Consider the following 27,886-nt stretch of genomic DNA (forward strand, 5'->3'; position numbering starts at 1 on the left):
AATTGTCGAACGGAAGACCGTGATTGGTCGAGGAACACTGTCGGTGATGTCATACCGGAAGTCTCATGCGGGTAGACAATTGCTGTAACATTTAGCTTTTTGGCTAACGGCACACGACGAAATAAAGACAAATTATGTGACGTTTTAAACGTAAAGGCATTCTGACACCTGTTGCAGACCTTTGGACCATGTGGTGACGTGCTGTGTGCCATGCAGAGGAGACACAGCAGCAACACGGATGGCATGCCCACTGAAAGGTGAGAAGACTTGGTGACTCCTTTATCTTCCTGTCAACACGTCATATGTTACGGACCCCACTGATAAATAACAGTATGTATTAAAGATTAGATATGTGCCAAGCTAAATTTATAGCAGAAGGGCACATTGCAGTTAAGCAAATTTTGCAACTTGAAAATCCAGGATGAAAAATATAGTGAGTGAGTGAAAACACATAAACCAGTTTTATTGCTGGTAATGTCCTGTGGGGAGTGCTGCGGGAGTATGGGGTACCGGATTAGCTGCACAGTGTGATCCAGTCTCTGTATGACCAAAGTAGGAGCTGTGTCCAAATTCTTGGCATTACAATTTACCTTTCCTATCCTCACCTATGATCACAAGCTTTGGGTAATGACTGAAAGAATAAGACTGCAGATACAAGCCTCAGAAATGAGATTCCTCCGTCGGGTATCTGGGCTTACACTCCTGGATAGGGTGCGAAGCTCGATTATCCGGGAAGGGTGTAGGACTTGAGCCGCTAATTCTTTGTATCGAAAGGAGCCAGTTGAGGTGGTTCGGACATCTGTTGAGGATATTCCCTGGTGATCTTCCTAAGGAGATCTTTCAGGCACGTCCAACTGGGAGGAGGCCCCCGGGGAAGACCCAGGACACGCTGAAGAGATTATATTTCCCAGATGGCTTGGGGATGACTCTGGATCCCCTGGGAAAGTTACAGGCCTTAGCCAAGGATAAGGAAGTGTGGGATGAGCTGCTTGCTCTGCTGCCACTGCCACCTGGACCAGATAAGCAGCTGAAAATGAATGCGTAAATGACCTGCTGTATATAAGATAACAGGGATGACATAATTTTCTGAGAAAAACATGAAATTCTATGAAATAAAATGGAAATTTTTACCATATTTAAAATTTATTTTTGACCACGAAGACCTGCATATATACGAGGAGTATTAGAAAACTAACTGGCAGTTTTCTAAAAAAAAAAAAAACTATATGGATTTGAATCACGTGCGATTACACCAGACATGCTTGAACCCTCGTGCGCATGCGTGAGTTTTTTCACGTGTGTCGGTAACGTCATTCTCCTGTGGGCAGGCTTTGAGTGAGCACTGGTCCAGCCCTCTCAGCTGAAATCCTTTGTCTGAGATGCTGCTGGAGACGGCGCGCGTTGCTTTATCAGAATTATTTCTGGACCTGTGAGGGATATCCGAGTGGACACTATTCGAGAAATTCTGCTGGTTTTCGGTGAAAAGTTTAACGGCTGATGAGAGGTTGTGGTGTTTCTTTCGCTTTAAGGACAGCTCACAAAGCGGGTCGGCGCAGCGCGGTCGGAGGTGGCGTCCGTCTGGCTGTTTCGAGCTGAAAACTTCCTAATTTAAGGCTCTGTTCACCCAGGACGTCATCAGAGAACAGAGAGGTTTCAGAAGAAGTCGGCATGAGGAGTTTATGCAGACATTCCACTGTTAAAGGAGATTTTGTAATGAAAGAACGTGTGGGCAAATTCGCAGAGTCGGTTCCGTGATGACGCCGCAAATCCGTCTGCGCCACGACAGGAAAAACACCTCCGTGTTGAAAACCATTTGTAAAATTCGGGCGGCTTTTGATGGCTTTCAACAAGTGAGTATCTGAGAAATTGTTTAACAGCTGGGCATGTTCCAACTTGTCTGTTAAGATTTCCAATGGAGGTGTTTTTCCTGTCGCGACCCCCCGCGGTCGGGTCCGGCCCGACATGCGACTCTGCCCGCACGTTCTTTCATTACAAAATCTCCTTTAACAGGGGAATGTACGCATAAACTCCTCATGCCGACCTCTTCTGAAACTTCTCTGTTCTCTGATGACGACCTGGGTGAACAAAGCCTGAAATGTGGAGGTTTTCAGCTTGAAACAGCGAGACGCCACCGCCTCGGAGCGCAGATCGCTGTCAGGCGCCGTGGGCCGTCCTTAAAGCGACACTTACACACCAAAATCTCTCATCAGCCGTTAAAATTTTCACCGAAAACCAGCTGAATTTATCGAATGGTGTCCACTCAGTTGTGCCTTACAGTTTTGAAAAAATTTTTATCAAACAAAGCAGCAGTCTCTGAGCCATTCCTAAACAATGAAAAAAACGACGAGAGGGTGGGCCACTCCTCACTCAAAGACTGCCCACAGGCGAATGACGTAACCGACAGGCGTGAAAAAACTCTTGCATGCCCACGAGGGTTCAAGCATGTCTGATGTAATCACACGTGATTCAAATCCATATGGTTTTTGAAAAAATAATAAGGTCGGATACTTTTCTAACAGACCTCGTATTAAAAAAAAAAAGTAACTTTGATTTTTGCAGCAGGGGAGACTGGAAAAGATTCTTTAAGTTTCAAAACATTTTGTCCATTGACTCATATCTGTGAATTATTATTATTTTTTAACGGGTCTGTTTTTGGGTTTCCCCAGTCCCTCAAATCCATGATATTTTGTGGCTGACTTTTATTTTTTTGAGTTAGGGGGGCTCTTTGAATCATGCCAGTATTAAAGGACATTTTATGCAGTACACAAATAATGGCAGCATGAAATGATGTCAGATGTGTATTTCACATCTGAATGATTCCTTTTTCCATCTTTGAAATCACTCTGCAATGTTCAGCTGTAATAGGGAAAGTGCAACTGAAACTTTCGGTTTTCGTTCTGATACTTTAGTTCATTACAATGTTCTCTAAGTACCACAAACAGAATTCTATTTTTATTTAGTTTTAACACACTAAAATGTTAATGCAAGAATGTAGAACCAGCCTCTGTGTTGCACTTTTTTTGTTTGCTTACTTTCGACAGCAGCTTTTCTCTTTTGAGCTATGTTTCCTAAAGGAGAGTGTATGTTTCAGTGTTGGTAAAATTTCCACTTCTTTTCCTTTTTGCATAATTTCCAGTCATTATGGGCTCAGGGGGGGTTTCACATCCACAGAATATATGTTGAGGAATGCAAAAATTCAACCACAGCAAAGACAAAACATGTTTCCAGGCAATCATGAACAAAGGACAAGAAAATTCAGGCCATTTGCAAGACAAGCTCTTTGTACACAACTTTAGTTAAGGATATTCTTTTGACTAGAATCAAAGGCTCTAGCCAGGAACTTTAAAAGGCTAATAACTTGGATATTTTTCGTCTGATGCTAAATTTTAACCACTGGTCTAGTGAGTCTTTTTAATACCACTTTGTAAAACCATGCCCTGATGACTATGGTCCGTGAAGGTGTCGCAGGGATGTCATTTAGCAGACTTTGAGTACAAAGACAACACCAACTTATAGCAGACAGGCTTGAACAACTTAGAGCTACTCTCATCATGTTTGATGAAGAACCCAAAAGCTTGCTCTTACAGCCATCAAGTCATCTATGACTGAGCATATGGATATTGAAGATGGTACAGATCCTCCACCCTTCTATTTTTGACAAAACCACAATAACGTGTGTCCTCCTTCAAATACTTTAACTCAGCAGCCTCCCAAATGAGTGATCTAAAACCACAAATTGATTGCTGCTGAGCACTGGCATCTTCAGTCATGCAGTCACTGTGGAGACCAATGTGGAAACATACATGCATCCCCTGAAGGACAAAACCTTGCATTTACCCTTCCTCAGTGGTGTCAGTCCTTCTGTATGGATCTGAGACGTGACCATTAAACAAAACATTAGTGGCCAGGATTGATGGATTTGACAGCAAAGCCCTTAGGAAGATTGCAAACAGTGATTCCACCATTTGACCAATGATGAGCTCGGAGCACAGCCCAATCAGCCACTCACCTCTCCCCTTATGGCCATGTGAACAGGCCCGTGGTACTGCCATATTCAGGACCTCCCTCATCATGAATATCCAACCTCAGCCATCAATCCCCATTGGACTGGCTGGGAACTGCCAAGAAACGAACCCCGCTCCCCGCATCTGTCATTTGGTTGTCATGGCCCAGGACTTAAGGACATGTAACATCATGCTGGACCAAACTTGGTACCTGGCTAGATGGAAAGTACCGGTAAATGTGCTTAGCTCTGTGCACCTAGTGCAAGAGGACAAAGTAAGTAAAGTAAGTATTGAAACACTGTCACTGTGTCACTGTACAAATACTTGTGGATTCTTCCCGAAATATAATGACAACTGTTTGGAAGGAAGCCTTTTCCTTTGCATGAAGTTTTGTGAAAATTATTTCCTTTAACACTCTTAGACATTCTGTTTCACAATTTTAAAAAATCTTAACATTTCCTGGCTGTGGTACTTCAGTTTGGTTTACTTTAGTAACTGTTGGGGGTAATAAATATAATTCATTTGAGTATCTGATTCTCCGTTATGCCCATGATGCTAAGTACTGTCAAGGTCATAAAACTGGAAATCAGCTATGTTATATTGTCACTGTCTACAGGCCTCCTGGCCCATGCTCTGATTTTTTTCTATGAATTTGGCATGTTCATCTCTAGTCTTTCAACTAGTGTAGACAATATTTTGATTATTGGTGACTTTAACATTCATATAAATAAACCCTCTGATCCCCTTGGTAAATCATTTATGGAAATCATGGATGCACTAGGATTTCGGCAGTTCATTCATGGTTCAACACATATCATACTCTGGATTTGGTTCTTGCACGTGGCCTTGCTGTCACAAATATCGACATCCTGCCTCTTGCATCAGCGGTCTCTGACCACTAGCTTATTAGGTTTACAATTAAGCTGCTGCGTTTAGTGGAGCAACAACCTTGCCTATCATTGCGGCGACGTATTAAACCTTCAACTTTGAACTCAAAGCGAGACTACCAGAAATCTTGACTTCAAGCTTGATGAATTTTCAGTCGGTAGACAGCCTTGTGGATAGCCTGAATTTAGTGCTAAAAACCACACTCGATAAGACTGCGCCTCCTCTATTAAGGCCATGCCTTCCCAAGGCACAGACACCTTGGTTCAACAGTTATTTGCGTGACCTTAGGCAGAAGGCTAGAGGGTTGGAATGGAAATGGCATAGTTCCAAACCAGAGGTGTTCCACTTTGCATGGTGTGATGCTGTCTTAGATTACAACCCCTTTCACCATATTATTAAAAGAGATTAAAAGCTCCTTTAAATGAAGGAGGTGGACCTGGAGCTTTGTAGATTTCCACAACCGCTCCACTTTCCGACATGATCTCTTAACACTACGAATACTGTCATTCGTCCAGGGGGAGGAGTTATTCAGAGGGGTGTGTCTGGTTTTAAAAGGAGCCACTCTGTCCAAAATTGAGAGACAATGATGATTAAAAGAATTAACTAAAATATCAACATCATCTGAACTAAACAACTCATCAAGGTTAAAAGCAGCAGAAAATACATCTGCAGTAAAATGATTAAAAATGCGAGAGCAGATCACAGGAGGAGCAGACGGACAATCCAGATTAAGAGACAAATTAAAAAGAATACAAACATGATCAGAAATAAAAATATCCTCAGAATAAATAGACTCAATATTAAGACCCAGAGTAAAAACAAGATCTAAAACATGACCTTTGCTGTGTGTGGGGCCAGACACGTGTTGGATCAAGTTGAAATGATGCACTGTTTCTTTCTGTTTTTGCTCTGTATGCACCACTCTGCATTTAATCATTAGTGATCGATCTCTGCTCCCCTCCACAGCATGTCTTTTTCCTGGTTCTCTCCCTCAGCCCCAACCAGTCCCAGCAGAAGACTGCCCCTCCCTGAGCCTGGTTCTGCTGGAGGTTTCTTCCTGTTAAAAGGGAGTTTTTCCTTCCCACTGTAGCCAAGTGCTTGCTCACAGGGGGTCGTTTTGACCGTTGAGGTTTTACATAATTATTGTATGGCCTTGCCTTACAATATAAGGCGCCTTGGGGCAACTGTTTGTTGTGATTTGGCGCTATATAAAAAAAAAATGATTGATTGATTGATTGAAAGATTCCATCAGACTGATGAATTTAGCAGCAGATTTATCAGAAGCATCATCAACATGGAAATTAAAATCACCAACAATTAAAAGTCTGGACAGCTTGAGAGTTGTAGATAAAAAGTCACTAAACTCCTTGAGGAAGGAAGTGCATTGACCAGGTGGACGATATATTAAAACACAATAAAAAGGATTAGTTCTCCCAACTTTTAAAATCAGTGATTCAAAAGATGCAAATGATTCTGAACTTACACGTCGACACACAAAGCTGGTCCTACAGACCGCAGCAAGTCCGCCACCACGTCCACACAAACGCGGCGAGCTGAAGAATCAGAAATTTTTGGGACAGAGTTCAATGAGGGGGGCGTGTTCCATTTCCCTCTGCCAGGTTTCAGTTAGAAACAAAAATTCCAGGTCCTTGGAGCGAATATAATCATTCAAAATGAAAGTCTTGTTAGCAACGGAGCGTGCATTTAACAGCGCCATCCTGAGAGGAGCTGTAGCTGGATTCTCCACAGCAGACTGCCGGGGGAAGGCACACAGGACCCGCGGAGACGAACCACTTTGCCTGCGGGTTTCACACGCCAGCGGGGGGGCCACCACAGCCACAGGAAAATCAGGAAACACCTGACGGAGACAGCAGGGCCGCCGGTGATGATCCAGCGAGGGAGATGGGCCGTACATCCACACGTCCGGAGAAAGCAAGTTGATCAAACGGGATCGACGACATTTTCCCACAACTCCGCGTTTCCAGAACAGCCTCAGCCTCACCTGCACACCGGCTCTTCTCCCCCGCCTTCGTCTGCATTCGCGGGAGCTCCTGTAGCGCTGACTGGCGCTAGCATCACCGGCTAACGGCACAAACGGAGGCCACCGAAAGAGCTCATCACCAAAAGAAGACGAGAATGAAGCCCCATAGTTCTCCATAGAAGCTCGGATATTGAGCAGAGCCTGACGGTCATACACACAGCGAGCAGCAAGACCATCGTAGACCAGCAGGATGACAATCAACAACACACACACAACAGGTACGCGGACAGCAGCGACGGCGAAGCCAAACACAGGCGCCATCTTGATCACCGTCCCAAGTCCCGACCTCTTCTGAAACTTCTCTGCTAGTCACACGACGTCCCGCATCAGCACTTTATCGGCACATTCCACTGTTTAAGGGGATTTTGTAATGAAAGACGTGCGGAGGGATTCGCGCGTCGGGACGGAGCCGCAATGGCACTGGACAAAAAACACCTCTGTGTTGGAAACCATTCGTAAGATTCAGACGGTTTTCGGTGGCTTTTCAGTCGAGTGAGTAGCCGAGAAATTGTGTAACAGCTGGGCATGTTCCAACTTGTCCTGTAAGACTTCCAACACGGACTTGCTTTTGTTCTCCGCCATTGCGGCTCCGTCCCGACGCGCGAGTCCCTCCGCACGTCTTTCATTACAAAATCTCCTTTAACGGAATGTGCTGATCCCGATCTCTTCTGAAACTTCTCTGCTAGTCACACGACGTCCTGGACCAACAGAACCTTCACTTTGGAAATGATCTGGTCATTCAAGCCTGTCGATGGCCACTCGGAGCGCGGCGCGCCTTCCGCCACTGTGGGCTGTTTTTAATACGGTTGTAATGGTCCTTAATCCGTGTGATGCTAATAGAATCTTCACCGAAAGCCATCTGAATTTTCCAAATGGTTTCCACCTGGCTGTCTGACACCGTTTCTGAAAACATTTTCATGGAGCAAAGCAGCAGTAGCTCAGCTGTTTGCTGAGAATGAAAATCTGCCGAGGGGGCTGGACCACTCCTCCCACAAAGCCTGCCCACAGGTGAATGACGCAACCGACAGGCGTGAAAAAACTCACGCATGCGCACAAAGGTTCAAGCTTGTCTGATGCAAGCGCACATGATTCAAATCCGTATAGTTTTTGAAAAAAATAAAAAGGTCGGATACTTTTCTAACAGACCTCGTATACCAACAAAACTATTTAAGGACCTGTGGCCCATTCTTGGACCGACTGCTGGAAATTATAAATCTCTCATTAACTTCTGGATCTGTTCCTAAATGTTTCAAGTCTGCAGTGATCAAACCATTACTTAAGAAATCCAATCTCGACCCTAGTGTATTGAAGAATTATAGACCGATATCTAATCTATCATTTTGTTCTAAAATCCTGGAAAAAGTGGTTTCGCGACAGCTTGTGGACTACCTCACTGAGAATAATCTTTTTGAGCCACTGCAGTCTGCTTTTAGAAAATATCACTCCGCAGAGACAGCACTTACTAAAGTAGTGAATGACCTTTTGCGAGCAATGGACTCAGATACCACCACAGTCTTGGTGCTGCTGGATCTTAGTGCTGCGTTTGATACTGTGGATCATCATATTTTACTCAGTAGGCTGGAAAATCACTTTGGGATTACTGGAACTGCTCTTGCCTGGTTGACGTCATACCTGTCCAGTCACTCTTACTGCGTATTGTGTAATGGTATCTCCTCTGATGGTAGGGACATGAAGTTTGGGGTTCCTCAGGGATCCGTTTTAGGCCCCCTGCTTTTTTCCCTTTATGTAGCACCTCTTGGGAATATACTGCGGCGCTTTGGGATTTCCTTTCATTGCTATGCTGATGACACTCAATTGTACATGCCAGTAACTGCTGGTAATCTCACTCACATAAAATCTTAGGAAGATTGCCTTGCATCAGTAAGAAGTTGGATGTCTAATAACTTCCTACTTTTAAATTCTGATAAGACTGAAGTTATGGTTCTTGGTCCAGCGAGGTATCGGCATAAATTTGATCAGCTAGCACTTAGCTTAGGTCCGTGTGTTATACATCATACGAATAAAGTGAGGAACCTTGGAGTAATTTTTGATCCTACATTGTCCTTTGATCTCCACTTTAGAGACATTACGAGGACCGCTTTCTTCCATTTGTGAAATATAGCGAAGATTCATCCCATCCTGTCTATGGCTGATGCTGAGACTTTGATTCATGCATTTGTCTCTTCTAGATTGGACTATTGTAATGCTCTGTTTTCTGTCTTACCGCAGTCCAGGATTAGGGGTCTTCAACTGGTTCAAAACGCTGCTGCCAGACTCTTGACACAAAGCAGAAAGTTTGACCACATTAAACCCGTTTTGGCATCCCTGCACTGGCTTCCTGTTCCTGCAAGATCAGATTTTAAAGTACTGTTATTAGTTTATAAAATCGTTCATGGACTTGCACCTCCCTATCTGGCTGACCTGGTAAGCCCTTATGTACCAGCTCGGGCCCTGCGTTCTCAGGGTGCAGGACTTCTGTGTGTTTCCAGGGTGACTAAAAAGTCTGCTGGTCACAGAGCTTTCTCCTACCGTGCCCCAGCTCTGTGGAACGATCTCCCAGCACACATTCGGCAGTCGGATACCGTGGAGATTTTTAGGTCACGTTTAAAGACTCATTTGTTTTCTCTGTTTTATCATTAGTATTATGAAGTGTTTTTATTCTTGTATTCTTTTATGGTTGTCTTTCTTTTCTGGTCTTTTTTTGTGTGTGTGTTTTCAATTTTTTATTGTTTTTTTTTTGTGTGAAGCGCCTTGAGACAATTTTATTGTGAATTGGCGCTATATAAATTAATAAATTTGAATTTTGAATTTGACTTTGGTACCTTTTTTGTGGGGGTGGGGGTAATGGCTTGTTTGTTGGAGAGAATGGACCTTTTAGTTGTTTTGTAGAGAATGTTCATTCTTTGCCTTCATCTTTTTCTCATGCTCATGTGAGGTTGACAAGGTTGAGCAGTTTTCAGGTTCAGTGTCTTGCTCAGATACAATTTGACACCAATTTGTGGTTAGTGTTTGCATATATATACACTCAACAAAAATATAAATGCAACACTTTTGGTTTTGCTCCCATTTTGTATGAGATGAACTCAAAGATCTAAAACTTTTTCCACATACACAATATCACCATTTCCCTCAAATATTGTTCACAAACCAGTCAAAATCTGTGATAGTGAGCACTTCTCCTTTGCTGAGATAATCCATCCCACCTCACAGGTGTGCCATATCAAGATGCTGATTAGACACCATGATTAGTGCACAGGTGTGCCTTAGACTGCCCCACAATAAAAGGCCACTCTGAAAGGTGCAGTTTTATCACACAGCACAATGCCACAGATGTCGCAAGATTTGAGGAAGCGTGCAATTGGCATGCTGACAGCAGGAATGTCAACCAGAGCTGTTGCTCGTGTATTGAATGTTAATTTCTCTACCATAAGCCGTCTCCAAAGGCGTTTCAGAGAATTTGGCAGTACATCCAACCAGCCTCACAACCGCAGACCACACGTGTAACCACACCAGCCCAGGACCTCCACATCCAGCATGTTCACCTCCAAGATCGTCTGAGACCAGCCACTCGGACAGCTGCTGAAACAATCGGTTTGCATAACCAAAGAATTTCTGCACAAACTGTCAGAAACCGTCTCAGGGAAGCTCATCTGCATGCTCATCGTCCTCATCGGGGTCTCGACCTGACTCCAGTTCGTTGTCGTAACTGACTTGAGTGGGCAAATGCTCACATTCGCTGGCGTTTGGCACGTTGGAGAGCTGTCTCTTCACTGATGAATCCCGGTTCACACTGTTCAGGGCAGATGGCAGACAGCGTGTGTGGCGTCGTGTAGGTGAGCGGTTTTCTGATGTCAATGTTGTGGATCGAGTGGCCCATGGTGGCGGTGGGGTTATGGTATGGGCAGGCGTCTGTTATGGACGAAGAACACAGGTGCATTTTATTGATGGCATTTTGAATGCACAGAGATACCATGACGAGATCCTGAGACCCATTGTTGTGCCATACATCCAAGAACATCACCTCATGTTGCAGCAGGATAATGCATGGCCCCATGTTGCAAGGATCTGTACACAATTCTTGGAAGCTGAAAATGTTCCAGTTCTTGCATGGCCGGCATACTCACCGGACATGTCACCCATTGAGCATGTTTGGGATGCTCTGGACCGGCGTATATGACAGCGTGTACCAGTTCCTGCCAGTATCCAGCAACTTCGCACAGCCATTGAAGAGGAGTGGACCAACATTCCATAGGCCACAATTGACAACCTGACCAACTCTATGCGAAGGAGATGTGTTGCACTGCATGAGGCAAATGGTGGTCACACCAGATACTGACTGGTATCCCCCCCCCAGTAAAACAAAACTGCACCTTTGAGAGTGGCCTTTTATTGTGGGCAGTCTAAGGCACACCTGTGCACTAATCATGGTGTCTAATCAGCATCTTGATATGGCACACCTGTGAGGTGGGATGGATTATCTCAGCAAAGGAGAAGTGCTTACTATCACAGATTTAGACTGGTTTGTGAACAATATTTGAGGGAAATGGTGATATTGTGTATGTGGACAAAGTTTTAGATCTTTGAGTTCATCTCATACAAAATGGGAGCAAAACCAAAAGTGTTGCATTTATATTTTTGTTGAGTGTGTGTGTGTGTGTGTGTATGTATGTATGTGTATATGTATGTATGTATGTATGTGTATATGTATGTATGTATGTATGTGTATATGTATGTGTGTGTACTTGTATATGTAGTGCCTAATCATAACAGAAATAATCTCAAAGCACTATACCCAAGTAAGGTTAAGACCCTACCCACCCCATTAGCAGGCACAATAGTAACAGTGGTAAGGAAAAAGTCTCTTGCAATTTTTGATTACATGAAAAAAACCTCAAATAGACTAGACTCAGTGGGTGACTATCAGCTATGGCTATTCTAGCAAGACAAAACAAAAAGCACAACACATGATAGTCAGGATGTGTGTTAATAACAGAAATGCTTAAGCTTAGCAACTATGTACAGCCCAGTGTTCACAATGATGGGATGGTTGAAAGACAACCAGGAGGTGAAGATTAGGGTTCCAGTAAAATAGGGTGCATAATGATTGCATCGATACCACATCAGTTGTTGAAGTCAAACATTAGTAGCTTCCTCTCTTCTTTCCACACAGGAGTCGAAGCCAAACTCTAGGATCAGAGAGCAGCCTGGATGAAGGTGGCGTGTTCGACTGCCTGAAGTCGGACACCCAGACTTCACCCCAACAACTCCTCTCTGGTTTGGTGGGTGTGCCTTCTGGCTCTGTCTCATCTGCACCCTTCCAGGCAGCCAGCTTAGTCCTGGGCTCTCCCCCTGAAGTTTTTATCCAGATGACTACATCCTCCAGAGAGGAAGGTGGTCCCCACCGCACAGAGGGTGGTCCCTTTCTTCCTCGACCACCCCAGCATCACCATCATCATCACCACCACCACTTTCATCATCAGCCCCTGCAGCACAGAAACACCTCTCTACTCCAACAGGCCACCACAGCAGCTACTTCAGAGAGCCATGGGTCGAGAGAGGAAGCCCAAGAGGACCCGTCCACCCCAGCCCCGGCCTTGTCTGAGCTGAAGGCAGTCGTCACTTGGCTGCAGAGGGGCTTCCCCTTTATTCTCATTCTTTTGGCTAAAGTGTGTTTTCAGCATAAGCTAGGTACTATTAACAAACTCTTTCACATACAATTTGCACAACATAATAAAAAAAATTTACTTAGTTACCTCATGCGTGAGATTAGTAGTGATTATCTATCTCTTTTCCGCAGGTATTGCTGTGTGTGTGGGCATGGCCAGCACGTTTGCATATGCCAATTCCACCTTTAGGCACCAAGTAGCTTTACGGGTAAACAAACTTCTGTCTGTACGAATGCAAGTGTTCACAGTAGAAGAAAGTCTGCTTTACTTGATCTGATGGTGTATGACTAGTTATGAAATGTTTTTTCTGTGTGAAAAATGTCACATTATGGCCCTCATGATGTCTTGTCGATATACCAGCTAGTGGTAGACTGAATTGTGTTTATTAATCTGGCTTTGTGTTTATTAATCTGGCTGATTAAATGGATTTTGAGATAAGGAGCACTGGCCAGCACCTGCATTCGTGAGGCCACGTGGGCTTGTCAATGTTGCTACTTCACCTCGTGTCAGCGTACATGCACGAGTGCCTTAAAACATTGGGAATGGGTGTTTTGAAACAGTGGAAAACATGGCAGTGCTGTAAGTAATGTTGGATGACAGAAAACACTTAAGATTTGAACATGTAGTGGTATCTATCCATTTTCTATACCCACTTATTACAGATACTTTGTGTATCATTTGTTAGTATTGGTAAATTTGTATCATATGAAGAAAAATAAAATTATATAATTATAAAATTCAGCATTTCATGTTGGTCAACCTCTAAAGGACCCCAACCTTGAACGTATTCATAATGCACAAGCCATTTTAATTATTTGTGAATTTTATGTCAAAGCTTGCACACTACAACCCCTGGCAAAAATTATGGAATCACCGGCCTCAGTTGTTTAATTTTGTAGAAAAAAAGCAGATCACAGACATGACACAAAACTAAAGTCATTTCAAATGGCAACTTTCTGGCTTTAAGAAACACTATAAGAAATCAAGAAAAAAAGATTGTGGCAGTCAGTAACGGTTACTTTTTTAGACCAAGCAGAGGAAAAAAATATGGAATCACTCAATTCTGAGTGATTGACTCCAGTTTCCTCCCATTCGTTCCTCATTTGATTTGTTGTACATTTTTCGATTTTTGAGACATATTGCTTTAAGTTTTCTGTCTTGACACTTTGATGTCTTCCTTGGTCTACCAGTATGTTTGCCTTTAACAACCTTCCCATGTTGTTTGTATTTGGTCCAGAGTTTAGACACAGCTGACTGTGAACAACCAACATCTTTTGCAACATTGCGTGATGATTTACTCTCTTTTAAGAGTTTGATTATCCTCTCCTTTGTTTCAATTGACATCTCTCGTGTTGGAGCCATGATTCATGTCAGTCCACTTGGTGCAACATCTCTCCAAGGTGTGTTCACTCCTTTTTAGATGCAGACTAATGAGCAGATCTGATATGATGCAGGTGTTAGTTTTGGGGATGAAAATTTACAGGGTGATTCCATTTTTTCCTCAGAATTGAGTGATTCCATATTTTTTTCCTCTGCTTGGTCTAAAAAAGTAACCGTTACTGACTGCCACAATCTTTTTTTCTTGATTTCTTATAGTGTTTCTTAAAGCCAGAAAGTTGCCATTTGAAATGACTTTAGTTTTGTGTCATGTCTGTGATCTGCTTTTTTTCTACAAAATTAAACAACTGAATGAACATCCTCCGAGGCCGGTGATTCCATAATTTTTGCCAGGGGTTGTAGTTTTAGACTAAGGCATTTCTGCTATAATATTCTGTCATGTTCATGCCACCAGGAGGCGCGCTCTGTGTTTGTGGCCCTGTGGATCATGATGTTTCTTGCAGTAAATGTTGTGTATATCTACTACACATTCAGTCATGAGGAGCTATACAACAGGTAGTGTGCATGCAGGTATTTGTGCTGTAGTTTTGACTTTTAATTTGCTCTCCATCCTTTTTTTTTTTTTTTTTTTTTTCATTTAATTTGGGTTTTTTTTTTTGTGAAGCCAATTTATTTTTATTTCCTCTAGGATGTATTCAAGTTTTTGTCTGGTCTTTTCCTGTGAGTATTTTCTGTTTATTTTATTTCAGCATTTGCCATCTGTTTGTTCTGTGTTTCCATCCTTTGTGAAAATGCCCAAGCTGTCCTCAACACATTTTGGATAATGGATTGTCCTTCTTTTCAGCCTCATGTTTTCCAGACCCAGCCTCAACAGTTTTGACTTCTTCGATCTCATTTGGGCAGTCGGCATCACTGACTTTGTTCTTAAATACGTCACAATCAGCTTGAAATGTTTTGTCCTCTTTCTTCCAAAGATTCTGCTTGCTTTCAAATCCAGGGTAAGCAATCTGGTCTTGTTTTTGTTAATTGTATTTTGTTCAAGGGTAACTTTTATGATAATTATTTTTTTGACACCGTTGCCATATTTGACAGGATAAAGGCTGTGGCATACTTCATCAGATCTGCCTGTCTCATAAGAGAATAGAAATTTGGTCTCTGATAGCTCTGCTCATCTACAGCTCTGATTGGGCAGCTGTAGCTGTGTGGTTTTTGTTGAAGTTTTTCTTTCTTTTATTTACACAATTTCTTCTGTGACAGACAAAATGCAACATCACTATAAAATGTATCATAGCATTGACCAATGCAGCAAACATTCAGGCAAAAAAAAAGAAGAAAAAAGAAGCCTCACTTTGCTGCAGGCTTCACCTCTGGGTGCTTTGGTGTCCATGTGTGTACTCTGAGAGGAAAGTGCTAATCTGTTAACACACCAGAAGTGCTTTCACTTGTTTGCTGTCTCAGTACCATACCACTCAGTACCATGCCATTGCCATGTGGTTAGTACGCTGGGTTTCAGTGTGGAAGGTGCCAGGTTCAAACCTCAGCTCTTCTGCATCTCTCCATGTAAGGGCCCTGTCCCACTGGCGTTTAGGAGGATTTGCGCATGAAATGAGGAGACAAAAGCTGAGCGTCCGCAACAAAGGTGGGCGGAAATGACAAATGTCCCGGGGTGGATCAGCGAATACATGAGGAAGAAAAGCGGATATAACAGGGAACAGAAGCGGGTGGGGCACAGCAGCCGTGATGCACTCGCTTCATCCGTGCCCACTCTGTCTGCATTAGAGGATGACATTTTTCGGGAATTCCCGTGGGTCATGTGATTCCTGCGGGATGGGAGTCAAAATTTTATCCATCCCATGATTGGGATGGGATGGGACGGGAATAAAAATGAACGGGAGCGGGAATGCCAAAAATAGATGATGATTTTCATCTATTTAATGCCGCGTTCACACCGGGCGCGATCAGACGCTACAAATTCGCGGAGGTCGCGTGGCGACGGACGCGCCTCCTTCGCCTGGTGTGTCACTCTGCTTTTGCTGCGAGAATTCGCCCTGGTGCGTCATCAAATAGGAGGAGCTTCCATTCCGCTCGCCGGCTCTGGTTGTCAGTCAAGTTAACATGACGGACCTTGATCACACGGAACGAGTTGTGAAAAGCTCCCAATACAGATACAGATTTGCTGCAGGAGCTGCGTCTGGATGACGGCCGCTTTCAGCGGTCCTTCCGCCTCTGCAGGACCCAGTTTGAGGACCAACTGTCCCGTTCGCGCGCGCGCACATGTAAACAATTAAAAAGAAAAAATGAAACGCCGCTGCTTGCTGCAGCTCGCTCTTCCACCAAAAAACTCTGTCATAATTGTTTAGAAACTAGTCACCATTTGTTCTATTATACATCTGTGTAGTTAATAAGTAAAATAATCTCCATTCGCTTGCGCGCGTACATAACATAAAAAGAAAAAGAAACTCCACTCCTGCTGCTGCTCGCTCCAAAAACTCTGTCATAATTGTGAAATAAAGGACAAAAGAGACATAAGTCCTGCTCACAGGGTGTTACCAGCGACAGGACATGTTCACATCTTCAGTCAAACTCCAGACATCTCCACGTCACTACATATTCAGTCCCTGATTGATCATCACAGTGCAAGACATACGGGAGTGGGACGGGAGTGGGACTGATTTTGAGTGGGAACGGGATGGGATTGGGAGTCATCTTTACAGGAGTGGGACGGGATGGGATTTTTTTTTTTTACTCCAGTTCAGGATTGGGACAGGATGGGATTTTTTTCTGGGAGCGGGATGGGACGGGAGTGAAAATCCACTCCCGTGTCATGCTCTAGTCTGCATGCGCGACATACCATTTGCGACCGTGATGTGGCCGTGCTGGGCATGCGTCATATCTGTTTTGCACGCTGCCCCGGTCTGCCGCCAAGCCGCGCCAACCCGTCAGTTGTGGATATCAGCGGATGACAGGGGATATGCGGCGTGTTGGTTGTGTATGTCCTGCGTATGTCTTCAGTATGTGTTCAGGCAGTGATGCGGATCTCATCCAGAGCAGGATTTTTGAGCCGCTCAAAAATCCTGGCTGCGGACATGCGTGCCTCTGCGGATGATCACGGACGTGTTCGGATGGTGGCCGACTCATACAGGAATGTTACACAGTTATTGCGGTTGTTTGGTGGATGTGGGCCACTTTTGTGCGCATTCCATCCGCAAATCCTCCGAAACGCTAGTGGGACAGGGCTCTAATGTGGAGTTGCCTCAGGAATGGCATCTGGCATAAAACTAGTGCCAATTCAACATGCAGATCCAACCTTGGCAACCCTGAATGGAAAAAAAACAAGGGACCAGCCTAAGGACCTTACTTTACTGGTGGCATTTTGATTGATTGATATGTTTGGACTGCATTATGGCAATGACTAATTAAAACCACAAATTATACTCCTTTGCACCCAGTAATGAGCTGTGCACTGGTTTTTCCCACTGCTTAAATAATGAAGTGTGCTTTTACACACCCCAAGTTGACTTGTGCCTATTGCAGTCTGTTTTCTTTTTTAATTTGCTGTGAAAATAGGGCCCTTAGTGTTTTTGACTTATTTTTTGACCTGAAAAACCATAAGGACCTTTTGTTTCTAAAAGAAGCATTTTATTTTTGTTGTCACCACAGTGAGGCTTCCCTTTTGTGGATGTGCACAGTCGAACAGAGATACTGCACTTTCTTTCTTTTAAATGAAATTGCTGGATGATTGGGAGAACTAAGGTATAGAAGGAGTTTACATGTATACCCGTCACACTGGAGGCCGAATGGCGTCCGAACGAAAGTTCGGCCCACATTGTGGAAGTGTCGAGGTGCATTCGAGGATGTGAGGATGTTGGACAGCATTCTGAGAGCAGTCTAAACAGTTGGGCAGATTCCTGTGGCCGCCCGAATGTGTTGCACATTTCGAGGTGGAAAAATATCAAACAGCGGTCGGACTGCAATCTAACTACAATCTAAATATTTGTACGGCAAGACAACAGCATTTGAAGCATTCTGATCACGTTCAAGGGGCAGTTTGAAATGATCTGCCATTTTGGGGGCTTAATGCGCATGGCGTGCACATGAATCATTTGGGACAGGTCGCAGCGCAGTCTGAGTAGTCAGACGGTGGTCTGCCGCAATTCTAATTCCCTCCCAGATGTGGCAGGAATTATGGCTTTTTTTTGACATTCTCCCTGGTTGATTCTTGCTAAGTGTGAGGGGGCCCTTGCATTTTACTGTGGGTTTAAACTGCATTATCCTCAATTAAGACACCATTTATTGCATCTTGCAGTCATATATTTTCTCCTGAGTGTCGACATGGATCTAAACTGAGTTTAATAATTCAGATATTTCATTAATGATTATCCGTAATCCACAGTTGATATTTATTGGTTTATGAGTTTGGAAATTAACTCCTAATTAAGAAAATGAATGAATGAATATTTTATTTTCTCAAAGTGAGGAAATGTCTGAAGTTATGATCATATGCAGTACTTCTCTGAGGGAAGAAAGTGCTGAAGGGTCACAGTGTGAAACTGCTTTGTATTCATAAGGGTTGAAATTGTGTTCCTTAGGTGAGCTTCTGCATGGATGACATTGCCTAAAGCTACAGAATAAGATTGCAAACACGCACGGACACAATTCGATTTCCAGACAGGTGCAGTGCTTATTTCTGTGTGTTGGACAGAATGAGGTGGAGGGGAGTTTACTAGGATTAAATTTTCCACTGATAAACAGACCTACAAGGCATTCAGAACCTCAGCAGCCAGCAACTGAGCTCATTTACCCTTGAGGGGGTTACGAGGGTGATGTCATCTCTCCCTGGAGCTGGACCATTACCTGTACTCTACACACACTCTCTGAAAGACGTGTACACGCTGACAGTGTGCAGGATTGAGTTTGACGACTGCAGAGTGATCAGTTTGTGAGCTTGTCATCACAGTCTTCTTCAGGAAATGCAGTTCAGACTGTTCTATGGTAACTTGAAGTACAGTAATTCAACTTTTGGCTTTACTAAATTCAACAACAAACACACTAATGAGCTGAAATGATCACTTCTCTTAATGAGGTCATAAATATCTGGACATGGTCTCTAACATTTCAGATGTTTTTAATTACAGGTCGTTATTGTAAATAAGAATTTTTTTTTTACTTATCTGGTTAAATCAAATGATTGATTATTGAAACTGATTGTAAAAGTGACTTTAAGTCATATTTGCACCGTGTTACAAGAAACTTTCATGCAAAATATCTGTCCTGCACATGGTGAGCCATTTAGGGTTCAGTGTCCTACTAATGGACACTTTGTGACATTTCTTGGGACAATGAACAACCTACTGTACCAACTGAGTTGGGGTTGTCCCAGTAAATGATATGATCTTAAGATGAAGACCTTTTAATCTGATGAATGATGTTGGAATTACTGTCAGTTTTGTATGTAGGTGAATGAACAAGTTTTATTCAGCACGCATATAAACAAAATACCAACATAATCTCTTACTAGTAAGTCCCTTCGGCTGCTCCCTTGTTTGCACTCGGGGTCGCCACAGCAAATCCAAGGTGGATCTTCATGTTGAATTGGCACAGGTTTTACGCCGGATGCCCTTCCTGATGCAACTCCACATTACATGGAGAAATGTGGCAGGGGTGGGATTTGAACCCGGAACCTTCTGCACTGAAACCAAGCGCATTAACCACTTGGCCACCATCCCCTAACATAACAATCTCTTACTAACAAAACAAAAAAATAAAGAAAACAGGAGAAAATACAACAATAACTCAAACAGTTTCCCAGTTGGGTGCGGCCGAAAGGGCATGGGCTGAAGCAAAAGCTTATAAATGCCCACGCCCTACACCAGTTACTATACACATTTAAATACACTCAGAACAAGGTAACAATCAGAAAAATAACGTAAATGAACAGAACAAAACAATCACTAATATGATGTGCAAATAAACAAAAAGAACCACAAAAATAGTTAGCCTAATATAGCATACTATAGTAAGAAATTACATTGTTTTTAAAGTATTTTGACACCTACCAATGTACAAGATGATCTAATACTATCAGAACAATTATTCCAGATTCGAACACCTTTTACAGAAATACAACTTTTAACAGTAGTTCGAATCTTTCTTCTCTCAAATATTAGTGTTCTTCACAAATGATAACTGGACTCCCGAGTTCATGAGTCCATGTAGTTTGTGAGTTCATGGGAAAGTGGGTGTAAACTTTTGACTGGTAGTTTAGGTTGGTCTTTATTATCCAAATGCTGTGAACAAGCCCAACCTAAACATTTACATTTTAGGAAATAAAAACATCATCAGTGACTCACAATACTACTCAAAACTTACTGAGCAGGTAGTTCAGTAGTTAAGGAGCTGAACAACTCATACGTAGACCTGGGTTTGATTCCCACTCATATTTTTTGTCTGTGTCCTCGGACATGACACTTCATCTGTCATGTTTTAGTCCACTCAGTTGTAAATGGATACTGGCCTTGTCTGCAGAAGTAACCTGCATCAGTCTACTGCCAGCAGAGTCATCGACTTGCATCCGCTTCACACTGCAGAATATGCAGATAACCACAGGCATCAATGGGCCTCAGGCCCTATATAGGACTTACTTCCTAAACACAAAAATACACAGATTTGTTTTGCACAGCTAGCAGCACTGGTGCCTGCCGAGTTTGGGAAGCAGTAGGCCTGTCCCATATGAGCAGAAGATGTCTATGCCAACCTTAAGCACAAATGACACGTGTACTTTCTATAGAACTCTGCAGCCTCATAAACTCACATGGAACACTGAAACATGGGGCAAATCAGAATTTCTTCAGAAAAGGTGGGACACCAACAGAGTATCTAAATTACAGCTCTGTCCTTGGAAAAGCAGGACGTCTGGTCAGATTACCGTTGAAAGCCCCCCCCCAGTCAGAACAAGTTCTGTTGTCACGATTAAGAGGTTTTTATATTTAAACAATGTCATACTATTTTATATGTGTTTTAGTACCAAAACAAACAAACAAAAAACCTGTCGCTATATCACTCAAATTAAACTAGTTGCAATCTTTCCAAATAAAATGTACTTGTGTGTATCTGTTTCTCTGGCAAAGAAGAAGTGGTGAAACAAAGTAATCAGCAAACCACTGAGGGCTTGTAGCAAAGCGTCCTCAAACTGCTTGGCTCATGTCCAAACCTTAGATTTGACAGTTTTTGCGTGGGCTTGATGGGCACTGTGGGAGATCAGGCTGAGGGCACAATAAGAAAGATGGATTAGTCGCTAGCGGAGGTCTTCTTCCCCTACCAACCTGGCTGGTCTAGCTGCTGACTGAGTCATCAGTCTTTGTCATTTCATGTGTAGGAAGTGATCATACAGGCTGGAATGGCATGGTGGCCATCAGGGAATCAAGTTAGGAGTCCTTATTTTTATGCATTCCCATTTCACAGTCAGTGGCAGGGAAGTTCATTCCTTCTCTGATTGTGAAGGGGAGTTAGCAAGCACCCGTAGGGCTGGGCTTAATGTGGGTGCCATCGGGTAGCAGGTGGATAGAGCTTCTGCCAGTTTCCCTTGCAGTGTGGGGAAATCGCCTGTGCTGCTGTGAAACTGGCGCTCTGGACAAGAGCCATGTGTTGGCTGGAGGCGAGCTGTTTTAAGCTTTTAATACAGCTCTGCTCTTGACTAGATATAAAAGTGCCCCAAAGCTGTCAAGCAATTCTTGCATTTTGAGCATTTATTATGTTGCTGGGCAAAAAACACTTTCAATTTGGATCTAATTTTGTTCAGGCTCTTTTCTTCCTCTTAAATTTCTGCATATGAATAAAGTCATCTGTTAGGGCAAGGTCTCATGTTGAAATTGATGATGGATGCTTGTGCCAAGGCTTTGGAAAAACTTAACCATTTATCCTGTAAAATAAAGTAAGCACATAGCTTGATAGATATGAAACTTTGTACCATAAATGTTTCATCATTTTGATTAATCCTTTATGGTTTAACCTTTTTTTGATTTGAAAAAGTTGGGACAGTATGGAAAATGAAAATTCTATATATGAGATGATTCTTACCTTTACTTTGACTTTTGTTCCAGTGTAGACAGTATGAATCCAAAATACTTCATGTTTTTGTGGTCAACTTAATTTAATTTGTTAAGTCCTGTATTTAAGGCCTGCAGAAAATTCCAAAAATAGTTGGGTAGCTAAAGTATTTACCACATTGTAATCTTGCCATTTGTTTTCACAACATGTACAATTATGTTTTGGTATTGTTGATACCAAGCGACGAAGTGTTTCAGGTGTAATTTTTTTCCCATTATCCCTGCAAGCACGTTATAAGGTGTGAAACAGTACTGGGTCGTTGTTGCATTTTTTTATTTCAAAATTATCCACACATTCTCTGTTGGCCATGGGTCTGGACTGCAGGCAAGCCAGTCCACTATCCCTATCCTCCTCTTCTGCAGCCATTTTTAATGTGTTGACAAATACATGGATGTCCATGTTAAATATGTCATCTTGAAGGCAGCACATATTGTGAAATCGCAATGTACTTTTTTGCAATAATGCTGCTGTCACAGAAGTGAAAGTTACCTTTACCAGGGGTCCTGACTCAACCCCATACCAAGACAGACACTTGCTTTTGGACTTGATGCTGATAACAGTCTGGGTGGTCCTTTTCGTCTTTGGTCTGGAGTACACAGTGTCAATTTCATCTTAAGAAAAGAAAACTGAAAATACTGATCTGAAAGATCTGAAATACTGATTAGTCTGACCACAATACATGTTTCCACTGTGTTATGATCCAACCCAAATGCTTCTGAGCCCAGAGAAATCAACGCTACTTCTGGGCAAGGTTAAGATGAGGCTCCTTTGTTGCACAGTAATGTTTTGAGTGGTATTTGTGAATGTAACTCTGGATTGTAGCACTTGTCAACAGTTTCCCAAAGTAATCTGACCATCTTTGCTCATCAAAGACTGCCTTTTTTGGATACTGTGTTTGTGCCAAATCATTATTACTATTAGCTGTTGACATCACCTGTTTGAAGTAACATCATTTATTTATGACCTTATTATGAGCCCTAAATTGCCCTGGTCCCAACATTTTTTGGAAGGTGTTGCAGGCCTGAAATATAGCAATGGACGAGTACTAAGAAATGAAATAAAGTTGTCCATATAAAACATGAAATATCATGGGTTCATACTGTTTGCATGGGAAAAAGAACTCAAACTAGATGTAAGAATCACTGCAATTTTGTTTATTTTTGTTAGCATTTTCCATACCGTCCTAGCTTTTTCTGATTTGAGGTTGTATATTGGTGAAATGGCTGAATACATGTTTTTGTCGATGTTTTATATATTCATTTCTGAGAAACTGACAAAAGTTCACGAAATTGCAGTGTTCAGGAAAGTTGAAAAAAAAAAATTCCTGAATGGTTGCTGGTTTGTGTGGTATGAATTTTGTTATGAGTTTTGGAATGAAACCACTGTGAAAAATCAGAAAATAATGGCTTTATTGTCTGATTTTTATGCATTTTTGTTGTTGTTGTTTGTCTATGCATTTAATTTGTGTTTCTTAGTCTATTAGCATTATCCTGCTAGCACAGACAAACCACACTGAAAACATTACTTCCTCGACAGAGATGAGAAATGTTATCTTCAAGTCTGGAAGTGTGCACTGGTGTGCCGCATTCCCGCAAATACACACACAACAGACGTGCCCTGGGTCCTGCATGGTAACCACCCAGGCAGACAATCAGTCCATCCTAACTTCCCTAAAGGAGCCTGGTTTTGTTTATGTAACAACCCTGTCATCTCCTAATCGGTGCCACCTGCTGGACTTGTTTGGGCTTGTTGCAAGAAATAATCTTATCATCACATGCATGATGGAAATGCATCTTGAAATTAGGCCCATGTATTTAATTTCCAAAGCCAAAACTTGGCGTTTTATTATAATTTTTATCCCAAAATTGTGACATATCTTTAATTGCATATTACAAGGATTCTGCCTTTTCACATGTAGAAACATTTTTTCATACCTTTTGTTTGATACAGAATTGATTATTGTATTTTTTTTTTCTCCTAGCTGCCCATATGTTTCTGTTAGAAATTTACAAATGGTTCAAAATATAGCTACAAGCACTTTAACCAAAATCACAGTGGTTGAACACATCACTTCTGTTTGGCTTCTCTTCAGTGACTTCTAATACATATGAGAACATATTTCACTTTTTTTCCCCTAATGGTCAGTTGACATTTTATCCCTTCCCCATGATCTGTGCTCTCAAAATGCAGGTTTACTCTGTGGTCCAAAATTGAACCATTTGAATCTCTGGAGTCTTTCAGTTTTTTATGCCTTATGATTAGTTGTCTTTTATGATGTACTCTGTGGTGGTTGAGCTTTGTTTTAACTTGTAATTTAATTATGTATTTGCAGTAAATTGTATTTATTTATTCCAGTTTCATTTCTGTGTTCTTTTATTGTTTTGTCTTATTTTAATCTGTCTCTTTTTAATTTTATTGATGCTGTGAAGTAGAGCTGTGAAGATTGACTTAAATTAATGGACAACTGTTTTGATAATTAAGTGGATTTTTTTTCTCCTTTTTTTAAAATATTCAAATTCTTTGATTTCAGCTTCTTACATGTGCCTATTTTATGGGTTATTTTTACTATTCTCTTTACTCCTATCATGCAGTAAACTGCATAGCTTTGAAATGTGGACAAAACAAAACATTTGAAGGCATCATCTAGAATTCTGAACATTTTTCCTCATTTTCTGATATTTTACAGACCTAACAACTACAATCAATTATTCAAAAAAATAATTGACCAGTGAAATGATAATGAAAATAGTTATTAGTTGCAGTCCTACTGTGAAGCATTTTGCAGCTGATTTATGAACACAGTATGAATAATCTTCCAAATATTTGTTTGTTTAGGGAAAGTTCTACTTGCTGATTGAGGAACTGAGCCAGTTGTTTCGGGCAGTCGTACCCATCAAGCTGTGGTACAAGTACATCATGGGGGAAGACCCTTCTAATAGCTACTTACTGGGAGCCACTCTGATCATCATCTACACACTCTGCAAGGTAATCATTGTGAATATCAGATTTTGTCGTAGTGTCTTTGCGCAAACAATACCAATATCAGATGTGTCTCTGAGATCAACCCTATGTTTAACAAAAAAAAACCTTAACAACTGCCATTGTGGACTTCTGCTCAGGACCTGGTGTCTTCTTGCAGAGTCGCTGGCAGCTGAAATATAAAATTACAGACATCATTAACATTTACACTGAGGGACCACTGAGATATCCACGATTAGCAAGCGCACACGCTCCTCCTCTAGCTTGCATCTCACAAAGTTCATAAATAGTGCAGTTCTTCCACATACAGCAGTATTTCTGTTGCTGTAGACGTAACCTGGTACATTCTATATTCACCATGCCTTTCATTAAACTCATGATCCTGTGGTTGCAAGACTACTTTGCCAACCTTTTGGCCAACACTTCTGCATGTTTCAGAACTTTGCTTTCTGCAAACTTAATGCACTGCTGCTGGAAGATTCGGAGCAAAGTAGAAATTAAATAGCAGAACTAAATTAACCCACTTGACTACCACCCATCTAAAATGTCACTGCTCATCTGAATGCTGGTGTACCCATTTTTTCAAAGCTTAATGGCAAAACATCAGACTGCATTAGAGGGACGATTACCCCTGACATCTTTATGGTTTCATAGAAATGTCACATGTTGATAACACACCATATAAAGATGTGCATGAAGGAAAATGATTGCGATCCAACAGCATCAAGGTGGGATAATTGAACGTTTGTGTTTAATTGATGCATCATACTGCACGATACTGACCTCTTAAAGCAAACTCCTCCTAAACTACTTTGTGGATTTCAATGAAACTTCACACAGTTGTTTCTCACCATATGAAGATGTACATGAAGGAAAATAATTCTGGTCTAATGTCTTCAAAGGGAGATAATTGTATTTTTATGCCATCGTATTCATTAATGACATTTACAGAGGTTGACCATTTTGCTAATTCAGGTTTTTTTTAAATTATTTTTTTGAATTAAATTTGGGCAGAATTGTAACGGATGTATTTTATGGTATTGCTGAATCACAAAGAATAAACTTGCATGAATCTGTGTTAAATAGTAAAGTGTGTTTGTTCTTGTTTGTAATTTGACCTCCAGTTGAATTAGTTGTTAGATGGTTCATACCAGATCAAATTCTTTCCTTCTATGTAACAAATTTAAAGTGGGTGTCTTCTAGATTGGATTATTGCAACGTTTTATTTTCTGGGTTGCTGCAGTCCAGAATCAGCGGTCTTCAATTGATTTAAAATGCTGCTGCCAGACTTTTGACCTGAAGCAGAAAGTTTGACCACATTACTCCTATTTTGGCATCTCTTCACTGGCTTCCTGCCTCTGTGAGATCAGATCTTAAGGTCCTGCTACTGGCCTATAAAATTGTTCACGGACTGGCACTGTCCTATTTGGCTGATCTACTTAAACCCTACGTACCGGCCCAGGCTTTGCGTTCACAGGACGCAGGCTTACTTTGTGTCCCTAGGGTGAATAAAAAGTCTACAGGAAATAGAGCCTTCTCTTATTGTGTCCGTGTTCTGTGGAATGCTCTCCCTGTGTTAGTGAGGCAGTCGGACTCTGTTGAGACTTTTTAATGCTTTTTATTTTTAGTTTTTAAACTTTTTTATTATGCTTTTAATTACACTTTTTGATCTTTTGGTTTCATTTTGTTTGCGTGTTGAGGTGACGCTGTCGTGATTTGGCGCTCTATAAGTAATAAATTGAATTAAATTGAAATTGTTCATACATGATTGCACGATTTAACAAATATTAGAAACAGAATTGTTACAGTATGATCACATTCAGTGACATTATTTTAAAGTATTTTGGGTCAACAACACTGATTTACTTCTTATTTTGCAGTCTTTTGACATATGTGGACGTGTAACTGCAATACACAAGGCTTTGATCATCTTCTGCAGCTCCCAGGTCAGCTGCATACATTCTGTAACTGCATTGTTTTTACCTTGTATATCTGCACTGATATATATGTGTAGCAGCCACGTCACTGTGTCTTTTGTCTCCTGTAGAGTTACGGAGTGAGAGCAGGCGGTCAGCAATGCAGTGAGGCGGGTGATGTCTGTGCGATTTGTCAGGCTGACTTCAAAGACCCCATCACTCTTCTCTGTCAGGTAAGGAGTCGGTTAATAGCCTTCTCTGCATCATTGATCCATAAAGCAAGCCTTTAAGTATAACTTACCAAATGCAGTTTTGAACAGATTTTGTCGTACAGCTGCTGTTGGTAATGATAATGTCAGGCTTTATTGATTCTTGAAGAGAGGTCAGTTAAGCATCAGACTACATGTAGACCAGAGTCTGTAGAGCTGGTAGGACTCTCGTCCTGCTACTTGATCATCTGACATGCTGTAATCAGTAAATTACACAGCTCACATACACACCTTTTCTCATGACAACAAACACTTTAGCCCTCTGTGGAGGGTTGAAAGACAAAAAAAAGCACATTGATGTGTTGTTCCGCAGCACGTGTTCTGTGAGGATTGCCTGTCTTTGTGGTTTGACCGTGAAAGAACATGTCCCCTGTGTCGCTCTACTGTCATTGAGACGCTGCGTTGCTGGAAGGACGGCACCACCTCTGCTCACTTCCAGATCTACTGAAATCGGACACGGGCACCAGGAGGAGCGATGTGATACACACATGACCTCACGGGGTGTCTCTCTGACTCTGGGCCAGTGAATGCAGCTCCACTTTAATGTACTGTTGTTCTAAAGGGTCTCAATATTGACACCATCTGTAGGAGCAAGCTCATGGCTGTGTACAGTGTGATTTACCATTTTATGTGTTTAATTTTTAGTGTTGTTTTTGATCCATCAAACTAAGCTCTGTCA

General features: G+C 41.9%; 1 protein-coding gene and 1 long non-coding RNA gene across 2 annotated transcripts; both read left to right on the forward strand.

The window, feature by feature from the left end:
* Positions 1-119: 119 nt before the first annotated feature.
* Positions 120-27,799, forward strand: rnft2 (ring finger protein, transmembrane 2). The gene is made up of 9 exons (XM_034170891.1): positions 120-257; positions 12,104-12,621; positions 12,731-12,807; positions 14,392-14,492; positions 14,782-14,935; positions 24,879-25,028; positions 26,903-26,968; positions 27,070-27,171; positions 27,521-27,799. Exons 1-9 carry the CDS (start codon positions 211-213, stop codon positions 27,653-27,655), a joined length of 1,350 nt encoding a protein of 449 aa, XP_034026782.1. The 5' UTR covers positions 120-210; the 3' UTR covers positions 27,656-27,799.
* LOC117510960 lies at positions 19,150-20,264 on the forward strand. Its single transcript, XR_004560857.1, has 2 exons — positions 19,150-19,393; positions 20,137-20,264. It is a non-coding gene; the product is annotated as an uncharacterized LOC117510960 (long non-coding RNA).
* Positions 27,800-27,886: the final 87 nt, after the last annotated feature.

The sequence above is a fragment of the Thalassophryne amazonica genome, chromosome 5 (assembly GCF_902500255.1).
Source record: "Thalassophryne amazonica chromosome 5, fThaAma1.1, whole genome shotgun sequence".
In the NCBI taxonomy this organism is placed as follows: domain Eukaryota; kingdom Metazoa; phylum Chordata; class Actinopteri; order Batrachoidiformes; family Batrachoididae; genus Thalassophryne; species Thalassophryne amazonica.

Excerpts from the sequence above, each read along its gene's own strand:
- rnft2 (XM_034170891.1), top strand. The coding sequence starts at position 211 with ATGCAGAGGAGACACAGCAGCAACACGGATGGCATGCCCACTGAAAG. Across the intron at positions 12,808-14,391 it reads GGCACCAAGTAGCTTTACGG|GAGGCGCGCTCTGTGTTTGT; the intron begins GTAAACAAACTT and ends TCATGCCACCAG. Across the intron at positions 27,172-27,520 it reads CCATCACTCTTCTCTGTCAG|CACGTGTTCTGTGAGGATTG; the intron begins GTAAGGAGTCGG and ends GTTGTTCCGCAG.